The sequence below is a fragment of the Lissotriton helveticus genome, chromosome 4_1, assembly GCF_964261635.1.
Source record: "Lissotriton helveticus chromosome 4_1, aLisHel1.1, whole genome shotgun sequence".
In the NCBI taxonomy this organism is placed as follows: Eukaryota; Metazoa; Chordata; class Amphibia; order Caudata; family Salamandridae; genus Lissotriton; species Lissotriton helveticus.
Window position 1 is genome coordinate 466431049 of NC_136063.1, and position 22466 is coordinate 466453514.

At 52.6% G+C, this 22466-nt stretch overlaps 1 protein-coding gene across 5 annotated transcripts in view; it reads left to right on the top strand.

Moving 5' to 3' along the window:
- C4_1H8orf88 (chromosome 4_1 C8orf88 homolog) overlaps positions 1 to 22466 on the top strand; it is an 847684-nt gene that overhangs the window by 477513 nt on the left and 347705 nt on the right. For all 5 annotated transcript variants that reach the window (XM_078685592.1, XM_078685591.1, XM_078685590.1 and 2 more), the window contains one exon: positions 2648 to 2729. In XM_078685592.1, coding sequence (XP_078541718.1) covers positions 2648 to 2729 — 82 coding nt within the window. The remainder of the gene's footprint in view (positions 1 to 2647; positions 2730 to 22466) is intronic.

Below are 22466 nucleotides of genomic sequence, written 5' to 3' on the forward strand. Positions count from 1 at the left end.
TGTCCTGTGGGCCGCCGCAGCCAAAAGAGCTCCCGCCGCCGAGTGCCCACACCTGTGCCAACATTGCATCATCGTGATTTGTCCTGTGAGCCGCCGCAGCTAAAGAGAGATGCTGCTGCTGAGTGGCTGCATCTTGTTCACCATTGTCGCAGAGGGTCGCTATTGTCTCGTGGACCGCCGCAGCTAAGGGATAGCTGCTGCCGCTGTGAGCCCACCACGGAACACGACGAACGTCATCGCCATCACCGCCCCGGGCTGCTGCCGCTGAGAGCCCGCCTGTCCTCGAGTGCCCAAATCATTGTGGTGGGTGCACGCTACAGACAACTGCAGCCAAACGTGTCTTTTATTCTAAAAAAAAAAAAAAAAAAATGGCATCAACATAGATTTTCTGTGCTAAAGTCACCATCTTCCCAGCTTTTAGGAACATGCAGAGCTGAATCAATAACAAAAAAAAGTATCACAGTTTTTCCATTGTTTTAAGAGGTAGCCCATTTTTCTTTATTTTTGAGCTTTCAATCTACTCCCAGTTTGTGGATGAAACTGGTGCAAAGGCACAGGTGATCCCAGGAAGTAAACATTTCTGAAAGATGGACACAATTCTGAATTCAGTAAGGGATCGTTTGTGTAGAACCCTCAAGGCCTTCCCCAAAAATTTGTCAAATAAAATGGTGATAATGAGTACGGAAAAATAGCCATTTGTGACATCGTTTTCATCAGTAATTTCCTGAAACAATTGCAGATTTACAAAAGCAATATACCATTATATGAGCCCACCACGGAGCACGACGAACGTCATCGCCATCACCACCCTGGGCCGCCGCAGCCACGTGCTGCGCCCGCCTGTCCTCGAGTGCCCGAATCATTGTGGGTGCACGCTGCAGACAATTGCAGCCAAGACTTGTGGTCGCTGGGATTCCGCCTGTCACCGCCTCCGCTTCCTAGAGAAGCTACGTGCTGGCTCCCCTTCAAAAGTAGGTATCTGGTGCGCAACGGGTCTCGTAGGCCCTGGCCTTGAACTCAGTCAGTGCCACGTTCTGGTGAACACGTTATTGCAATTTTAAGTCCCTCCTGATTTACTGGCGTGTTAGCTTGTTAAAACACTTTGAGAGTCTTTAGTTAAACTTTAGATAAAGATACTATTTTTTCTATACCTACTTGAGTTGTGTCCTTTTGTGGTGTCGCTACTGCCTTATTTTGCATGGTCATAAATGCTTCACACACTGCCTCTGAGATAGGCCTAACTGCTCATGCTACGTTACCACAGGGTTGAGCAGGGGTTATCAAAAGGGGTAGCCCACTTGCCCTGACTTCAGAAGAAGGGTCCCTATTTGGACATTGGTGCCAGCCATTGCCAACTAGAGATCCCCATTTCTAACACCACACAAGTAAGATACCATTTTCATCGGCAGACATATGGCAGCATAGGATATTAGAAGATTTGTTATTACTAGTTGGATTGCCCTTCATTTGTTCCTTCCTAACGTAAGCCAGTGTGCAAGAAGGAAGACAGTCCCTCTGAATCACATGCTAGTATGGTCACTCCCACATTCAGAGATGTACAAATAACCACGGCTCCTGAACTCCATATCTTGTGCCTATTTCAGAAATACGCAACTTTCCTTGATACCCATTGTTTAATCTACATATCCTACCATATGAATTTGCTCTATACTCCGTACACAATGAAAAACATGGTACGGTGGTGCTCAGTTGTTGCCTCTCGGGTTCTTGGATCACCTACAAACCCTATATATCCTCGCAATCATAAGAGTCTAGCGGATATAATGGTATATTGCTTTTGTAAATCTGCAGTTGTGACAGGAAATTACTGATGTAAACGTTGTCACAAATGACTATTTTTCCGTACTCATTATCACCATTTTATTTTCAACAAATTTTTGGGGAAAGACTTGAGGGTTCTACACAAACGATCCTTTACTGAATTCAGAATTGTGTCCATCTTTCAGAAATTTTTACTTCCTGGGATCACCCGTGCCTTTGCACCAGTTTCATCCACAAACTGAGAGTAGATTGAAAGCTCAAAAATAAAGAAAAATGGGCTACCTCTTTGAACAATGGAAAAACTGTGATACATTTTTTTTGTTTTTGATTCAGCTCTGCATATTCCTAAAAGCTGCGAAGATGGTGACTTTAGCACAGAAAATCTGTGTTGATGCCATTTTTTCTTTTTTTTTTTAGAAATAAAGACACTTTTTGCAGATTACTTTTTTCCTAATAAAATTAAAAAAGAACTGCAGCTATGTTTTGGCTATTTTCCCGGTTCTCCAGAATGTTAGGAGAAAAGGACACACATTTGGCATGGATATCTAATGTGTAAAGGGGGCCCAAGTGCCAAGTACCCAAAATAACCAAAAAAGGGCTTAGGACTGGGGTGAGAAATCCTCCTCACTTAAGGGGCTTAGGTTAGAGGGACCTGAGGACTAATGTTGCTACTGTAATTAACATTTTCTACTTGTGATAATAAGTTTCACAAAGTTAGTTTGATTATCATGTGATGAGAGATGTTCTACTGCCTCACCCTATATAGCTTAATTTCATAAGTTTGTATTTTGATACTGGGGTCTTTGTTATCAATACCCCTGAAGCACTTTCAAATAAATAATTATTCTTGTTTTTCTTGCTTCAGTGGTGGAATTGTAACAACTCTGACTATTCAGCAGATAATGAAGACATGAATTCAAACAAGCTGCAGGATCCTGACAGCAAAGGTAGAGTTTAAAAAATGTTATTCAGTTTACTCTACTCCTCTTATTCCCTTTCTTCATATGCTTAGGAAGCCACACTAGTTTGCCATATTAGTCACAATTAAGTAAAGTCACGAGTTATGCGCATTCCTGCGACTGATGCATTGACTGAATGCAGCACTCGTCTGTTCCAGTTCTGCCAATTTAGACCAATTGAAAATATTGCACAGTCCTGTCAACACCAGAAGTATAGTTTAGTTTTATCAAGTAACAGACCTGAGTACCTATAATTTTTGGGATTTCACAGGCTTTCTTTTCTTTTACAATCACAATCACTTTTAATATCTAAGCTAATTTCTTCTATATGTCATAAAGGTATTTAAAGTGCAGCTTAATGCCCGCAGACCTGCTACCTGAAAGCGCATCCCCTTGACACCAGGCAGGGATCTCCAACCTTTTCTGTACTGAAAGCTAATTATGTTCAATGAAACCCATTGAGAGCTACTAATATTATTAGTGTTGTATAATCTCCATTTTTTTTATTTGTATAGGAATTCAGCCAAGCAAAAGCTTTTTAATTTAATAAGCTGAGCGGCACACCGGTGAGCTACTCAGAGATAGCTAGAGAGCTACAGTAGCTCACAAGCTACTGGTTGAAGACCTTCGCACCTTTAAAATCACAACATTGAGGTGTGGCCAAGATTGGCACTGAGGTAGAACGTGCCTCGCTGTCTCTCCTGCCCACCGCAGGCCTAGACTGTGTTCCGGGCCGAGTTGGAGCTGCTGATCGAGTTAGCACAAGCTGGCTTTGACAGGGAGAATTTAGTGACTGGTGAGATCATGCATAAAGACGCCAGGGGAGGCGATCTGGTCCTCTGGGCGGCGCCAGCGCTGAGGATCGGAGGGAGGCCTGGGCCCGGGCCGTGCCTGATGACAGCGGAGGTTTGGCCAGAGATCGAGGATGATCGGGGCTAGCCGGCTCCACCAGCTACAGAGGCCGGAGTATGTGCCCGACTGGGCGAATGCTGAGGTGAGAGTGGCTCCGGCGTCAGGAGGTAGAACAGGGAGGCGTGGGCTTCCTGTGAATGCAGCATCACCGCTTGCCACTACAGGGAGGGCCCGTGGGGGGAATGCAAGAGGGCCCTCCCATTCGGAGATCCCCGGGTGGATCTGCCAGGTTCGGCGGAAGCACAGGGGTGACTTGCTGCAGTGGACCGCCCGAGAGACAGGGCCTGGATTTTTTAGAGAGCCGCCGGATCTTCCCTGTGAGCAGCTGACACGAAGACTGGGCTGGCCTGCAGGAGAGCAGCCTGCACAGGAGTGCGGTTCGGCCCGGAAATTGAGGGCGACAGATCGGTACTAAGAGTGAGAGCCCCCCAGTAAAGCCCGCACACAGCAATAGCAGCCACCGGAGGAGGTAGTTGAGGGGCCGGGCTAAGTGGATATCTGCCCTTTCTCCACTCTTTTTTGTTGGGTGGATTAGCCTGGGCCTGAGAGTGAGTAGAACCCACGACACAAGGGAGGGCCCTTAGAAAGCTGGCGAATGAACCCCCCCCTACAGAACATCGCCGGAAAATTCGGCCTGGGCCAGGGCCAGCGCAGGCAGCTTGTGAGCCTCATAGTACAGGCAAGTGTGGGCGGGTAGCCCCGGCGAATGGAGGCGGCCCCCTGGGAGAGGCCTGTGTGCGACATCCATAGCACCAGCAGATAATCTGAAATGGCAACGGGGGGCCCGGAAGGGAAAAGAAAAGGGGCCCCTCTAGTTGATCACACCACCCGGGCCTGCACGCCCTGGCTCCAAGGATTGAGAGGAATCAAGGGCGAGGCTCAGGGCAGGTGCAGCAGTGGCTGGTCCCGGTCCTGGGTCCTGAAGAAGTAGCAGGCCCATAGGAGAAGAGGAAGCTTGGTCGAACAGACACTCCTTGGGGCAAACGACAACCATGAGGTGCAGTGTAGGATGGGGTCGGCGGAATTGTGAATTTGAATCCTGCCCCTTAGTGGTGCCGACGGGCAGATTGGCCTGGGCCTTGTGGGGGCGGTGGCGCGACCGGGAGCCGGGGGATGCTCTGCGACTCTGGAAGTGGGGTAAACTGGTGCCACTTACCTCTAGGGGCAGAACCTCAACTTCTTTCCTCACGCTGAATAGTAGGAAATGGGGCCACAGACGGCGGCCTAGCTAGCATACTGGTATCCCAGACGCAAGCACCCCTGCATGGATATATCCCCAATGGTGACCAGCCGGGCAGATCGGTCTGGGCCAGGGACACCGCAGACGGCTTGTGAGCCTCATAGTCCAGGCAATTGTGGGCGGGTAGCCCCGGCGAATGGATGTGGCCCCCTGGGAGAGGCCTGTGTGCGACATCCACGGCACCAGCGGATATTCTGAAATGGCAACGGGGGGCCCGTAAGGGAAAAGAAAAGGCGCCCCTCTAGTTGATCACGCTGCCCTGGCCTGCATGTACTGGCACCAAGGATTGAGAGGAAGCAAGGGCGAGGCTCATGGCAGGTGCAGCAGCCGCCGGTCCGAGTCCCGGGTCCTGAAGAAGTAGCAGGCCCACAGGAGAAGAGGAAGCTTGGTCGAACAGACACTCCTTGGCTAGCATGACAACCATGCGGTGCAGTGTATGCCGTAGTCAGTGGAATTTTGAACTTAAATCCTGCCCCTTAGTGGTGCCGACGGGCAGATCGGCCTGGGCTTTGTGGGGGCTGTGGTGCGACTGGGGGTTGCTCTGCGACTCTGGAAGTGGGGTAAACTGACGCCACTTACCTCTAGGGGCAGGACCTCAACTGCTTTCCTCACGCTGAATAGAAGGGATAGTGCCACAGACTGCGGCCTAACTAATATACTGGTATCCCAGACGCAACCACCCCCGCAGGGATATATCCCCAATGGCGACCAGCCGCCCCAAGAAGGACCGCACCCTTAAATGCTTTCCCGACCAACGACTTGTCCGGTTGGAGATATGGCCCAGCACCCGGACCAAGCCGGGGATAAGCCGGACCAGACAACAGACAAACCCATAACTAGTGCTTCTCTATAGGCACTCTTCACGACTCCACAGGATGACCACCATGCCCTTTCACAGGACATCATAGGAGGGCCGTAGGGATGTGGACGCTCTGGGGGATCCGGTCACAGATATGGAAGATGAAGAGGAGGGCCTGGTAGAGGAGACCAAAGTGCTTCAATAGGAGGTAATTTGTCTCCGAGAGCAACATATAGACTTAAATTCTCATATGGAGGATTTAGAGAATAGGTCCCGAAGGAAGAACAATCATATAAGGGGTTGATGTCTAAGGCAGAAGGGAACAATATATTTGGCTTTGTTAGGGACCTTTTTCACCACATCTTAGGAGGGCCCCCTGAATTGAAATTTCAACTGGACCGGGTGCATCGAGTGGGCCTTCCTAGACAGAACATAACTATCATCATCAAACTCCTTGTTTCGGTAGACTACCATAAAAGATACAAACATTCAAAATAAACATCATAACTTCCAATTAGAAAGTGACATACAAGTGAATATTAAAAAGAGATACAATTAAAAAATAACACAAGATGTTGAGACTGTAGCAGCAAACAAAGAGTACCTAAGCACAACTATTAACATCTGATTCGTAGCTTTCAGGCTCCCGTTGAGCAAAGGTTATTGTGCAAAGTAACAAGGTCCCTGTATAAAGTACAAATGCTTTTGTTAAGAATTTGCACCATCGTCCGGCCCCAGATTTACATTCGTGAACATTACACAACAAAATTAAAATACTTATTTAAAAGACGCCATTATTCACAATAAAACCGAAATAGGAAGAAATAGAATTTGATAATATTCAATGTTAAAAGACTGATTACAATTTAGAATTATAGATCATTGACAATTGATCATGCTGGGTCGGATCATCACATCTGTGGCTCTCGGGGGTGGTTAACGGAATTAGGAGTGGCCTTCTTCTGATCGCCCAGCAATGGCCCAAGAATTTCGCAACTGCGCACACGAATAGAGGTCTTGCGTCTGATTTCAATATGCGCAGGGCCACTCTAAAGTCTTGAGTCGCAAGTTGTCTGAGGCTGGGGTTAGCCATTTGCCCCTAGGTTTTGCATATGCTGGACAAGCAAAGAGAACATGACCTATGGATTCGTGCAGGCAGGGGCAGCCCTTTGGCTGGGCTTTGTTAGTCAACCAAGAGTTTCTAAATGCATTAGTTGGCAGAATACCATGCCTGAATTGGACATAGAGCTTCCTGTCAGCCGGCACCTTGATGATATTGAGGTAGCTTTCTAGGGATCGGTAAGCTTTGAAGCTTCTAAATTCGTCATTCAGTCTGCCCCGATTACTGTTGGAATATGCATTTTGCTCAACCCATTCCCAGTATAGTAGTTTGATCTGACTTCTGGTGTGGGTTGGTGGACAGCCAATATTGTATCCTGATAGGCTGGATCACATGTTTAATCCAGCCTATTTGTCTGGAGCGCAGACCTCATTAAAAGCTACGGCATAAGGTGTCGATTTGAAAGTGGTGACCAATCTCTGCCTGAAACACAACTAATCCCCCAGACATTTTGATTTGTGTGCATGACTTCTATGTCAAGGAGGAGATCCTGCGCAAAGCACCCAAAATGCACCCTATCAAGTTCCATGGGCACTCCTACCCTCTTCAGGACCTCGCGGCCCACACGTTACAAAAACGAAGAGCATTCCGGCCGGCAACCGCGCACCTCCGCAGCCATGGGATCTCCTACTCGTTGGGTCACCCATTTCGTTTGATCTTTTGCTCGGAGGGAAGGCTGTACCAGTTATGCTCGCTGGCCGAGACCTGCCGCGTGTTGGGACTCTAACCCCCAGGGAGCAGAGGGCGGGCAGCCGGCCCTCCCCTCCCCCTCCCAGGGAATGACAGCCGGGCTGGAGACGAGTGGGACAGCAGCGCATACCAAGCAATCCCGATCCAGAAGAGATAGCCAAAGGACAGCAAGCAGCTCTGGAAGCAGTACCATCAGTCTTGGTGATATCCAAGGGAACTTGAACTCTGGGACACGTCACAGCACTGTATGAAGCTTCGGGCGGTCGGGGGTAGGGGGAGACAGGATGACTGGCTACTTCTGAACACCCATTGATCGAGCCGTGTGGCTATTTCAGGCTTCAGGACGGAATTTGAGTCAAAGTTCTACGATGTTTACTGTTTTTGTTATTTTGTTTGTTCAGGTAATGTTTGGGGTACGCTCTCTCCTTCACATAGGGCACACTATTGTGCAGATGACTGCGTGGCCTTGGTCTTACCACACACGAGCACCACCTCCCTTGGAGGGTGATGGCATCTCAGCCGGGAAAATGCAGTACGATCAAGTAAGTTTTGATAGGCACTCCTCTTAGAATTCTTACACATAATGTGCGTGTTGGACCTGGCCCTTTTGGCAGGTTCACCCCGAAACTTTTTGCTTTTTCCTAGCCTGTTTCTGGAACTTGGGTTGGTGATTTTAGGCCTCTGCGCACTTTTTCACTGTGGTACAGTGTAAAGTGCGTGTCCTCTCTGTGTATGTATGGTGAGTGACCTGCCCTCCCGTAGGAATGAATGGGGAATATGTATGCCCATGGTAGTTCCTGATGTGTGGGGAGTGCAGGGTCGAGTTTGATATGTGCGAACTCGTGAGATTGAATGCTGCGTAATGGTGTATGCGGCATGGTTGTGTCTAGTCTAGAAGTGCCACTTTGAGAAGTTGGCATATTTGTGTAATCTGTGGCTGGCGTGTGATTGGCTGGTGAGCCTGGCCCAGGAGTGCCTGGGCCTGCTTGTGGATTGACTGTCTGGTTTGAGGGTGACAGGGGCTGCAGAGCCCTAGGAGGTTGTCTGAGTCAGCTCGTGGATGAAAGGCAGCATCTGCTGCCAAGGAAGTGGGTGGAGATAGCACCTGAGTGTGAATGAGGCTGTGCCTGCCTGCCACAATGCCGGCTCCACCTCCCCGCTGGGCGACTGTCACCTCTGTCCCTGATACAGACAGGACTTCCCTATAACTAGTTCTAGCTGGTTCTCACACTGCCTGCACAAAGACTTCAAAGACATTTCTGTGTATAAGAAGGGGCTGTGTCCCCTTCCAAAATGTTCTTGTTTTTGGACTTTAATCTGCCAGGGGCGTGCTGCTGCTTGGGCTCAGGGGAATCCCTGAGCCCTGCCCATCCCCTGGACTCCTGATGGACTTTCCTGGATGCCTGGAGGACTCCTGGGGGACCCCTCTGCCTTGCCCGGGCTGATGGGGGGGACTTGGCTTTGCCCCCTGGGCATCTCTGGGACCTTTTTGCAGCATGGAGAAGCTGCATTTTCCTGCAGGAAGCGCTGTGCTGTTCACCCTGAGCGCCTGGGAGCGTTCTGCCTGTTTGCTAGCGCTTTGGAGCGCTTTATTTCCCCCTAGCGCTTAGGAGCGCTTTATCTTTGGCCATAGCACTTAGGAGCGCTTTATTGTATTCTAGCGCTGGGGGGCGCTTTGTGGGCTTTGGCCGGCATCTTATTACTCCGTTTATGCCGCCGGAGAATCACCGCCGCAGCCCGGGGCCTGAAATTGCCTGAGAAGCCTCGCCGAGACCACGGAGAACAAAGATCGGCGAAACTGTCCTCTCATTGGTTGAGGAGGACGAGCCCCCTCAGGAACGCCGCGCAGGGATTGGCTGGCGGTACGAAGCTATTCCGGGGCGCCGCGCTGTCATTGGCGGGCTGCGGGAGGCTTGTCTGGAAGACCCACGATCTGATTGGCTGTTCTGCCGGTCTCCCGTGAACAGAGAGGGAGACCGGGGAAGAAGATGGCGGCGGCTGCTGCGGGGCTCCAGTGACAGAGAGGGAGCCCCGGGAAGAGAGGAGAAAGCGTGGCCTGCTGCTGGGGCTCCCGTGTGCTGAGGGAGCCCCAGGGAGAGAAGGAAGCGCCGGCGAAGGGGAGCCGCCGCCCAGGACCGCCACCGGAGTAGCCGGTGAGTGCGGGAGGGCTGGGGGCTCCAGAGGGACTGCTGCTGGTGCCGGGAGACGGCACCATAGCGAGAGTGGAGGTAGGGCGGCCCCAGATGGCAGTGGGCCGCCCCAACGTTTTAACGGAGCCTGAGGCTCCCATGCCCACATTTGTGTGTCGAGCCTAGAGAGGCTCTGGGGGCAATTTTCCCTTGAGTCCCCCGAGTGGGACTCCAACGATTGGGCACACTATTGTTTTTAGAGCCCCGAGAGGCTCCCTGCCCCATGATGTTTAGAGCCCCGTGAGGCTCTTGGGGGACACCAGTGTTTTTAGAGCCTGAGTGGCTCCAACGTGCGCAGTGTTTGATGTCCGAGCCTGTGTGGCTCCAGCAGTGGGCGCAGTTTGCGCCCAAGGGTCAGTGAGGGCCCTGGCGCAGTTTTGCTGATCTCCAGCTGCCCAGCAATTATTGGGCAGCTGCACCGTTTAGGCGCAAGATAGAGAGTGAGTCCCTGAGAGGGACAGAGATGGCACAGAGGTGCCCGGCCAGTCACAGCTGTGCAACACTTAGTGCCAGCTGCAGCGTTTAGGCCCTTGTGAGTGTTCACAGGTGCCCAGCAAGTAGTGGGCACCTGCACCGTTTAGGCCCCTGACATTGAGACACAGGGCGTCTTAGCCCCAACAAGGCCACTTGGCCTAGGGACTGCCACAGGTGGTGGCTTATGTAGGTTCTGCGCAATTGTGTGGTTTTTCCTGCACCTCTGAATGATTTTAGACATCATGTGATTTTTGCGCTATTGTATTGTTCTGGTACCTCTGAATGTATTTTTATTGCATCATGTGCTTTGTTCTTAACACCGCTGAATGTGTAGGTTTATGCATCATGTGTTTCCCTTTACTACTCCTCTGAATGTATATTTATGCATCATGGGTAATGTGTTCTTTCCTAGACCCCTAAATGCTGTGTGATACTTAGGTGGTTGTTCTTTTTAGTACAGGTGATGCTAGTGAGGTCCTGGTCCCCTGCGTGACATTCTCCTAAGGTGGTTAGGGTTGCGTAGGTGGTACTTACCTGTTCCCAGTAGTTACTGGATGTGATTTATAACTGTTATTTTGTGATATCCTTTTATTCTAATTTCTGACAGTATTTCTATTTCTAAAAGTGTTGATTATGACAGTGGCCCATGTGGCCCTGTCGGGTGTAAATAATCCCATGTGAATATTGCCCGTGCCAGTTGGCACAATGTATATGTGTGATTCTATCTGATGTGTTTTGACAATACAAAAGTTATTTTTACATAACCTTTTTTTTTTTTTTTTTTTTTTTTTTTTTTTTTTTTTTTTATTAAATCTGTTTTATTGGTACACGTGGCATACAATTACATTTCTTGTGCGCTTAATTCAAAGGGGAAACAACAAATGGAATAGTTCTTACATCAGCAATGTGAACGTTGGCGACTATAGAAAACCAATAAATGCACTCACTGTTAATAAACACCATCCGTTATCTTGGGGCGGTCCCTGCATTCACCAAATCATTCGCTCCATTGCTTCTATACAGTGTAATGCGCTCTGTTCGCCTCACTATGGTGCCAGACCTCACCCGTCAGGGCGGGCAGCCTGATGGCCAGCCGCGCCCCCGGTGCTCGCGACCCACTGGTTGGTGACGTAGCAAGTTGTCTCACAGTAGTGCGAATAACCAGCCGGGCCCGGTTCCAAGCAACCTGCATATGTACCGTGGCCGGCTAGGAGGTTCAGTAGTCCGCCTCCGTTAGGCAGAAGGTTGCGGTCGTGGCTTGCATGTGAGCTGCACTCCTGTATGTCGTCGCCGTGTGTCAGAAGTGAGAGGTGTAGGTGGGAAAGGTAGATCCGGCGTGGACAACTGGGGGGTGTCCTGTGCCGCTAACGCCACCAATTCAAACTGGGGAAAACAGGAGAGTAGGTGAGGGTGTGAAGAGTCCGATCTCGGAGTAAGGGGGGGGGGTGCTGCAGTAGTGGTTCTGCCTAGGCATCTTCGGGTGTGGTAGACTAGCGGGGTGCTGGTCCCGAGTGTGTTCGGGGGAGGAGGCATCGGCGGTGTGTAGTGGCTCTGGGTCTCGGGTGTGGGCGCACCTGTGGGGTCGAGGGCATATGTGGGCTCCGCTGATCAGTGGGGGGGGGGGTAGGACGTGTTGGTGGGCGGTGGGTCGCTGGGGTGGTATTCCATGCCCATATATGTGTGGCTCCCGATACTCCCCTCTCTCGCCACCCAGTCTGTGACTTGGACCCGACCCCCCCCTGTCCACTGGGGAGGAGCCATCTCCTTACAATATCCCTTTATCGTGGCAAGCTCTGGTGAATGCTCTCAGGAAGCCCTCCCATACCTGAGCTATCGGAATGGCCCTCCGCCCCGCCGTTTCCTCCCTACATAGCACCGTGCCTTCCGCGGTCGCCCAATAGATGAGAGAGGCGCACCAATGTTTCGGCAGGGGCGGTTCCACGGCTTTCCAGTGGCGGGTTATGAGTCTCTTGGCAGTTATCAGCCCCAAATCCCAGAACCTCATATGTGCTTTGTTATGTTTGGTCCTGGTTAGAAGGCCCAGTACACAGGTGTCCCAGTCGTGTCGTTGGCCCAGCGCAGTCCCTTTTGTCAACAGCGCGGTAACATCGTGCCAGTACGTCCGGAGCTTGGGACATGCCCACAGCATATGCAGGAGATCCGCGTCTAGGAGCGCGCATCGCGGGCATTTGGAGGTATTCAAACCAAAGTAGCGGTTAACCTTGTCCGGGGACAAGTATGCTCTATGCATGATATAGAACTGTATGATTCTGAATCTCGAGTTGCGAGGGACGTGTTGCGGCCCCTCTAGGATCCTTTCCCATTCTTTATCCGACCAGTCCCTCCCCCTGTCAGTGGTCCATCTATCCCTGAGCGACTGAAGGGAGGCCGTTGTGTGGGACCTCAGTGCCTGCGTTAGCCAGTGCACAACGTGTGTCCCTGCCCCCATTACGTGCAGGTATTGTATTAAGAGGTGGGTCTCGGGTTCCACGGACATATCGCCCCAGTGTTCCGTGAGGACTCGCATCATTGATGCATGCATCAGGAATTGTCCCGCTGGCAGTCCCGGATTCTCCACCAGCCCCTCGAACCGTACCATGGCCCCGTCGTCATACAAGTCCGCCAGTGTCTCAAGCCCCACCTGCGCCCAGTCATGTAGGTGTGTTGCTGTCACCACTCCCCCAGGCCTTGGCAGTCCCTCAAGCGGCAGGGCTGGTGCGTAGGGGGCAGTTTCCCTGGTCAATCGCAGCGCACGCCTGTAGCATCTCAGTGCCACTGCTAGGTGTAGCTGCGTCTCGCGTGTCGCTCCTCTGAGTGGGTGAAATAGTGCGAGGGCTTCTGCATGGGTCAGGGCCGGGACTGTCGAGGCCGTGTCGTTTAGGTTCCTACCCGCAAGCCAGGCCACTACCCACTGGAGTTGCGCGGCAAGGTAGTAATGCTCTTGATTCGGGACCGCGAGTCCCCCCGAGGCCGTCGGGGCATACAATTTCTTCAGGGCCACCCTTGGTCTCCCCACATTCCAGATCAGTGTTCGTGTAAGGGTCTCCAAGTCTCTAAAGACCCGAGCCGGGACAAACACCGGTATATTCGAAAAATAGTACAGTAGTCTAGGCAGGACTATCATTTTAGTCAGGGTGATTCTGGCCGGGACATTGAGCGGGAGCGTGCCCCAAAATTGGATCTGGGCCCGCAAGGAATTTATGGCTCGAATCAGGTTGCCATCCAGTATGTCTGCTGCATTTCTATAGATGTGGATGCCCAGATACTTAAAAGTGCCGGCATACCATGTCAGTGTCGTGTCCCCTAGTTGCACCGCGCATTCCTGCATATCCGGGTGAAAGGGGAAGACCCCAGATTTACCCCAGTTGACCCTCAGTCCCGAGTGAGTTGAGAATTCGCGGAGGGCGCCGGTTAGTCCCGGCGGTATCCGTGTTAGGTCCCTGACGTAGAGGAGTAGGTCGTCGGCATACAGGGAAACCGCGTGTACCCCATCTATCAACGGGATGCCCCACTCGGCGCCCTGCATCCGCAGTATCTCCGCCAGCGGTTCCATGGCCAACGAGAAGAGTAGAGGTGATAACGGGCAGCCTTGCCGTGTGCCCCGCCTCGTCCTTACCCGGTTTCAGGAGGGAGACCAGTGTAGCCTCACTCAGAGATGGGGGCAGGGAGGAGTCGTCCAGTGCTGTCTCATACAGTTTTACGAGTTCAGGGACCAGGAGGTCTTGGTATGCTTTATAAAACTCCGCTGGGAGTCCGTCCGGGCCGGGGGACTTTCCGTTGGAGAGCGCCGCTATGACTTCCCGGAGCTCCTCGGGAGCTATGGGTGCCGTTAGGACGGTGCGTTGGGCATCGGTGAGTGTCGGCAGCAGTATCTGATCAAGATACTCCTCCGTGTCTGGGGCGGGCGTGGGTAGGCAAGAGCGATATAGTGCTTTGTAGTGTGCGGTGAACGCTCCGTGTATCTCTGACTGTGTGTGTAAGGGCACTCCATTCGCGCCTAGTACTTTTGTGACTGGCTGCGTCCGATCTTCTCTAGCGATGAGCCACGACAGCAGCTTGCCGGGCTTGTCCCCCCTGTCGTGTGTGCGCGCCGCGTGAGCCGCGAAGTTCAGACATCTGAGCCTCTCCAGTAGCTTTTCGTGGGCCGCCTGCGCTTTGTGAAGCCCAGTGATGTGCCCTCCCACCGAGTCCCGCTCATGTCTACTCAGTTCCTCCTCCACCCTGTGTAAGTCCCTCTCCACCTGGCGTTTGAGGTTCCCCTGCGTGCCCAAGCATTGTCCCCTAATGACCACCTTGAACGCCTCCCATTCCATCTGCAGAGAGGTGGCTGTACCTGCATTATCCTCGAAGTAGTGTACAATGTGTGCGAACAGTGAGTTCCGGAAAGGTGCGTCTAGCAGGAGGTCCGGCTGCAGCCTCCAGTTGGGGACAGGGGGGCGTGTGTGTGCCCAGGAGATCGTCAGCATATGTGGGTTATGGTCGGAGTGTGTCCTACCCATGTATAGCGCCTCCGTCGCCAGCGGGAGTAGTTCATCTGTGAGCATGAATCTGTCTAACCGGGTGTGTAGGGTATGAGCTCCTGAGTAGTACGAGTATATCCTGGCCGTTGGGTTCCGGTGGCGCCACACATCATGTAGGTTCCAGTGTGAGGCCCAGGCTATAAGAGCTTTCATGGCACCCACCACTGGTGCGCCGGGTAGAGGTGGGAATGAGCGGTCCAGTGTGGTATCTAATACGCTATTGTAATCCCCCCCCAATATCCAGGGGACCCCGTGCCAGTGCGCCAGGGTTGTGGACACCATTTCCAGGAACCTCTGTTGGTCTGTGTTAGGGGCATATAGCGACGCCACCACCAGCGGGCGTCCGTCCAGGCGCCCCTTCACTGCCACCAGCCTCCCTTCCTTGTCTATGTGTGAGTCTTCAACTTCAAACGGGAGCCCTGGTCGCACCCATATCAGTGCCCCCCTAGCGTAAGAGGAGAACCCAGTAGCATAGATCTGACCCCTCCATCGCCTGCGCAGGGTGTGTACCTCTGGTGATGTCAGGTGAGTCTCCTGTAGGAGCGCTATCTGTATCCTGTGTCTCTTCAGGTACGAATAAATCATGTACCTGCGCGCGGGTGTGTGTATTCCGCGCACATTCCAGGTACACATTTTGACTTCAGCCATCAGCATTCAACAAGGCAGTCACACCCGTACCCTCCCCTGTTCCAAGCACCCTCCCATTAGGCCCTCCGGTTTCCAGTGTCAGAGTATCTCCTCCTTTGTCCGAGCAGCCCTTGGGATAGTTCAGCGAGCACCCCTGCGAGCCAAGTATGCAGCGTTTCACAATAGGGAGAAGGGGGGTAAACAGTAACTGGGGGTAATTCCATCGGGTCAGTTGCCAAACGGGCAGCCGTCCAAACATTCTACGAAAAGTGCGAACAATCCAATCCGGGGGGTTGCTATACATCACGCAGTCCAAGCAGCCAGTGTGTATCTGTTGAGCATGAAGGCGGGAGCGCCCTCCCAGGGGGATGTGTTCGTTAGTCTGAGTGGTCAACCGGCCGGCCCACCGGCTATCGAACTGTATATTTGTAAAGACACGGGGCCACTGTTCTGGTCAAGCTTGTATTCGGTAACCTTCGCCCTCCCATGGGGACCCTGCAAAGTGGTGGCGGCCCCTGTGGTGCGGGTTCCTTGGGGCGTCTGCCCCGCAGTTGATAATTGCCAGTGTGACATCGTCATGACTTACTGCGGGTTCGGTGTCCGTTGCCATCGGGCAGCGCCTTGCCAATGCTTCCCTCGCCGAGAGCCCCGTGTTGCGGCACTACTTCAGCCGTACAGATCCGACGTTTGTGGGGTGACGTCCGGTGGCCCACCTGAGAGTTGCGAATCCGGGAGACCATATATCGCCTCATCTTCACTCGGCGATGTTCTAGGGCTGGTGGCAGGCGGGGAACGCCGTATCGGGGAGCCGCTGAGCTCCGAGACCATCCGCAGGGCTTCCTGTTGTTCTCTGCGTATGTCCTCTTCCGGTGGGCTCGCGCTATGTTGGGTGCCGCTGGCCGCGGGGGAGGGTGACCTGGCGCCACGTCTCCTCTTGGGTCTTCGGTGCCTCCTGGGCCTGTCCGGATTCCCGGACCTCCCCGTGCTCTTGTCCGTCCCGTTGTCCAGCCAGGCCTCCACGTCTTCCGAGGAGTCAAAGAAGTGTGTCTTCTCGTTCGCTATCACCCTGAGCTTCGCTGGGAATAGGAGGGAATATGTAAGCCCCAGTTGGCGTAGCCTCCGTTTAACCATTAGGAACGATAGCCTCTGGCGCTGCACCTGGATTGTATAGTCCGGGAAAAACATTATGTTCGCGTTTTCAACTTGAATGGTGCCCAGTTTTCGGGTTTCTCTTAGTACAGTGTCCCGGTCCCTATAGTTCAGGATTCGGATCAGAAAAGGGCGTGGGTTTGAGCCTGTGTGGAGCGGCCTGGTCGGGACTCTGTGCGCCCGTTCCACCACGAAATATGGCGAGAGGGTGCCTTCGGGTAACAGGGTGCGTAGCCAGTCCTCCACGTGGGCGGTCGGATCCTTGCCTTCCCATTTTTCTGGCAAACCTACTATGCGGACGTTGTTGCGTCTCGCCCTCCCTTCTGCATCCTCTGCCCTGTCCTCCAGGAATTCCACTCTGTTGAGGAGGTCCTTAATATGTTTGTCCGATTGGGCGACTCGAGGGTCTATGTCCGTCACTGCGGTTTCCAGGGTTTTGGTGCGCTCGGCTAGTTTCTTATGGTCCTCTTTCAGGTGTGTGAGATCTATTGCGACTCCATCTATTTTCGCCTCCAGGGATGTCCGGGTGGACTGGATGGAACTTTCCAGGCGCTCCATGGCCGCCAGTACCGAGTCCAGTCTAGCCGTCACCGGATCTGCGTCCGTTTGTTTCTGCGGCTTGTCCATTTTGCCCTTTTGGGACATGCTCCCCGTTCCTGTACGCTTCCCGGCACCTCCAGACATCCGAGTGGGGCGGTGGTCCGCGGTCTTGTGGCGTTTCCAGAGCAGGTGACTGTCACCTCTGAGCCACCTGTGTGGCCGCGCCGTCCAAAGCGCCGCTGGCGTCGGTGGCAGCCGTTATCCCATTCAGGACTCTGGTAGTGGGCTATGTTGTACCCTTCCCGCTGTTGGTCGTGTTCTGAGCTCCTCGCTTACCCCCTGTTTCGTCGGGTGTCCAGTAGCGCCGTGTTTCCAAGAGCTCCGGAGTTATGGGCTGCGTGCGGCTGGCAGTGTCACCCCACGATGCCCTACTCTCCCAGCGGTCTCTATGGTTCTGTGTGCGCGGCTCTCCGTGGCTGCGGCGGGCGGCCTGTGCAGTCGGACTTAATCCGGGTTCCGTATTCCTGGTGAGTCGGGTTTCCGGCTAAGCCGTGGACTCTAGGGTGCCGGGGTCCGTCAGTATCCAGCTGTGGGCATCGGTGGCGTGAGGATCAGGCAGTGTCTCCCCTTGGCGCTCAGGTCTGCGCACGTTATCAGCAGCGGAACTTTTGGCTGGGCAGCAGCTCTCACCGGTGGCGCCCCTCTGCCACCCTGTGTCTCTGGATGTGGCCCACCGGGCGCCCTGGAGGTGTCTCTTGGCTGCCCGGTAGTTCGTGGCGCCGGGTGAGCCGGGCAGGTGTTGCGCCCTGTGCTCCTCGCTTCGCAGCACTTACCGCCCAGGGTCGCAGCAGGCGCCGTCGGGGGCCCGATCCCGGGTCCGCTTCCCTCAGTATTGCTCCGTCCCTCCGCTGCAGGTCGGGAGGGGGATGGGCACTTCCTCGTGTCTGTCTCGGCTTCAGAAGTCCAGCGGGCGGCCCCAGCCCCCTAGCACTGCGCCTCCTCACTTTTCTCGGGTCATGGCCAGCCGAGTCGTCTCTGCCCTTCGTGGTCCGCCTAGGGTCGATGCGCTGTGGTGTGACCCAGCGCCGTCGCCTCAGTCCGCTGCTCCCGGGCGTCCCTTCCGCGCGGCCCTCACTTCCGGTTGCGACACCGGGCTCGCCCGCCGGGTCTCGCCGGGCCCGTGTGCACTCCTCCGGCTATGGTGGCCGCGTTGGTGCCGGTGCGGTTCCGGGGCTCAATGGACCTTGAGCTTCGGTCCGATGCTTTGGCAGTGCCCTCTGGTCACTCGCTGCGAGTGTGGGCCGGCCAGGTGGTGTTTTGCACGGAGAAATGACCCCCTAGGTGCGGGCCCTCGCCGGAGCTCTGTTAAGGAGCAGCCAGTCTCGCTGCGCGCGTAGCCACGCCCCCATTTTTACATAACCTTGTGTGGAGTTCCTTTTGTGGTGTGCCTAGGATGTTGTTGCTGTTGTGTGCTGGCGCAAATGCTTTACACATTGCCTCCGAGTTTAGCCTCACTGCTCGTGCCAAGCTACCAAGGGGGTGAGCAGGGGTTATCTTGGCGTGTGACTCCCTCGCCCTGACTAGAATGGTGGTTTCTGCCTGGCTTTGGCGTCAGCCTTAGCCTACCAGAAATAGCCAGTTCTAACAGTGCGCAGCCTCAATAATTCAATTAAGCGTAGGGCAATACTCACCTATCTTGAGTCCACTCGAGCTGACATTTGCCTCATGCAGGAGACGCAACTCCTTGCAGGACACTATCATTGTCTTAAATCCAGGGCTTTTCCCCAGCAGTATATTTCCTCCTCCGCTTTTTAAAACAGCTGGTGTGGCCATACTGATTGTGACCTCCTGTAAGGGAAGGGTGGAACAGAAATTCAACAAAGAGATTAGAGGAAGACTTCTTGTATACCTCTTTACTCTTTCTGGTAGATCCCTGGTGGTGGGTTCAAGTTACGCTCCTAATGAGAGGCAGGAGGTGTTCCTACATTGTGCACTTGAGAGGACTTTAATGAAAGGGGACAGTCTGGTGCTGCTGGGTGGGAACCTCCACCTAGTGTTTGTCAGCTCACTGCGCAGGCCGGCTCAGAGACATGGGCAGACAGGAGCCCTGTCAAGTGAGGGTCACGCTTGGCTAAAAGAACTAGGATCATTAGATTTATGGAGGTCTCATCATCCGCAAGATAAAGAATACTCCTTTTATTCCAATGCACATAAAACGTATGCACAGCTAGATTATTTTTTGGGCACACTGGGAATTCAGACGCTTACAAAAGTTATAGAAATACACACAGCTGTCTTATCAGATCACTGGACAGTTATGATCTCTGTCTCTCCCCTCTACAACCCCCCCCCCCCCCCCATCCGACACTGGCGATTGCGCAACACCTTGCTCTACCGCCAGGAGGTTATAAAGTAGATCCAGCAATCAATCACCGACTAGCTCACACATACCGATACCCCGGAAATCTCACCCGGGGTCTTATGGGAAATGCTTAAATCAGTCACAAGTGGGGACTTTATAGCAATCGCAGCTGCAGACAATAAAATGCGCAGGGGGAAAAGAGAAGACCTCGCCAAGCAAATTAAAGAATTAGAGCTTATCCACCAATGCACTGGCACCCCTAGAGCGTGGGGTCAACTTGCTCTCAACTGGCAGCGATAGATATGGATAGAGCAGAATACTCCGCCCTTCGCCAACGACATTCATACTATGTCGGGGGATAAATGTGGCCTCCGTCTAGCAAACAAACTACGAGTCAAGAGAAAGGAGCATGGTGTTCACTCAATCCACACATCAGGGTGGGGACCTGGTCTTGAATGACAAGGACATAGCGGGCGCATTTAAAGAATTCTATTCACACCTCTACTCAAATCAATCCCTGAACCCCGAGGCCAGCACTCGATATCTCTAATCGGCGTGCACTACGCCTCTCACTCCTGATTAAGCGGCATCCCTAGACCTGTACATCCGCATAGAGGAGGTCATAGCAGTCCCCTCCAGACTAAAACTAGCTAAATCCCCAGGCCCAGATGGATACACCGCAGCTTTTTATAAGACCTTCTGCATAGTCTTGGCACCAATTTTGACATGACTATTCAACTCTTTCTCGGAATCTGGGGCCATCCTGGCCTCGAAGCTCGTAGCTTCCATAATAGTATTACCTAAACCGGGCAAAGATAATACACCATGCAGCTCATACAGACCCATTTCCCTGCTGAATTTATATTTGAAACTCTTTAATAGCATTATCGCACATAGGCTAAACAAACACATTTCCTCACTAATAGACCCAGGTGAGGCGGGTTTTGTCCCCTGGAGGCAAACTAGTGGCAAAGCTAAGCGCATTCTCCACATCATAGAAAAAGCCACTCGTTCTCAAGGGGACTACATGTTACTGGTGGTCGATGCCGAAAAGGCCTTTGACCGGGTTCATTGGCCATATCTGGAACAGGTTCTAATGCATTTCAGGTTCAGGGAAAAATGTACGACACGAATACTCAACTGCTATCATATGCCCACGCCGATGGTTCGACTTAACTGCTATACAACCACGCCCTCCTCGATTCACAGGGGCATCCCTCAGGACTGTCCCCTCACAGGGATACCGTTTGGCGACGACCGACACCATCAGTCTGTACGCAGATAACTTGCTTGCGACCCTGGAGTGGACGGATGTCTCCCTGCTGGCCTTTTTGGCAGAACTAGAGTCTTTCAGGGCCGCCTCAGGTTTCCAGATCAACGTAGGGAAATCACAAGCACTCATTCTTTCTATCCCTTCACAGTTACTGGAACAACTTGCGAAACATTACCCTATCCAATGGACCGAAGAGATGATCCCTTACCTAGGGATTAACCTTGCCTTCACCCCCCCAGGCAACAGCAGATAATAACTATCAGGCGTTGCTCCAGCAGATTCGAGGCCATTTCGGAAGGTGGAAACACCTGCAGATATCCTGTAGGGGGAGGATAGCGGTAACCAAAATGACGATCCTCCGCAAGATTCTATATCTCTTCCAGACCCTCCCCCTAATACCACCACTAGGCATGATTGGTAAACTGGGAGGGCAAGAAGCCATGTATGAAGAAGACCCTGAGCCACCTTCCCTCAGATGCCGGGTGTCTAGGTATATTGGACCTCCATCTTTACTTTCAGCCGGTGCAACTCTAGCTACTTAGTGGAGTGGGGGTGTCCGGAGTCTGAAAAGCACTGGCTCTTCCAGGATAGGGCAGTCGCAGGAACATCGCTCTGGAAGGTTCCCTTCCTACCAAAAGCTCACAGCCCACCAATTCTATATCTCTCACCAGTTATGCAGACAACTATGACAGTTTAAGATCACACCTGTATCAAGCAGGGTTTAACCACTTTTCCATTGATTTCCCTACTGGACAATCCAGATTTCTCTCCGGGGGTGGACGCGATGTGATCGCGGTATGGTGACAACTGGCTTGCCGCTTCTTGGGGCACCTCTTCGATACCGAGGGCATACATTCCTTCCCCCAGATGCGCACAGAATACGGACTCCCCGAAAATAAAAGACTTCATCTCAACTCAGACACTGGATTACACCCCCCCAAAATAGACCCAACGCACAATGTCTCCTCACGTAATATGAGAAATGGCTTCTAACCAAAACATCCGTAAAAAAGCCTTGTATCCGAGCTGTATGCGCTTTTACTTCAAAATAAAAGGCACACATAAAATGTGGGATGGATGAGGTGGGAGGGGAACTTGGACAGACCTTGAGCTATAAGGATTGGGAAGACATCTCATACAGGGCGCGCCATACCGCCAGCAGTAACACTGTTACTGGAACACTCCTGAAAATTGTTACACACTGGTATTACACCACGGTAAGGCTTCATAGAATTACACCCAAGCCAAGCGCACACTGTTGGCGAGACTGTGGGGGAAAGGGGAATCTGACACATATATTGTGGGACTGCCCAGAGCTTCAACAATACTGGACAAAAGTTATAGATGATGTAGACAGACACCTGGACCCACAACTCACACGCTTCCCTGCTTATATATTGCTGGGCCTTCTATACCCTCTCACATACCCCCTGAAATCTAAAAGAGGCGATCAGATAGGTATGGCATTGGGGGTGGCTATCCAAAACATCCTCACCCTCTGGGGTACTTCCAAACCTCCTACACACACACAACCTGGCTGCAGAGGCTCTGGCACTGAGACGATAACTATGTCTTTGGCGGGGAAGGGATCTGAGTTTGGGAACTTTTGGAGCCTGTATGTGTCTCTACTCTCGGAGGAATATCGGGAATTAACATGCCCAAGATATCTTCCATTGCTACGCTTATCAGAGTCAACTCCGCCTCCGGTAACTTGAGATCATTGAATAAATTTAAGACTATATGTCCCCAAGCGCAGATGAGGATAATTCTAGGAGGCGGGCAGGGCTCTGCCAGCTCGAAATCAGCATGTTACATTTGGCCACACTGAAG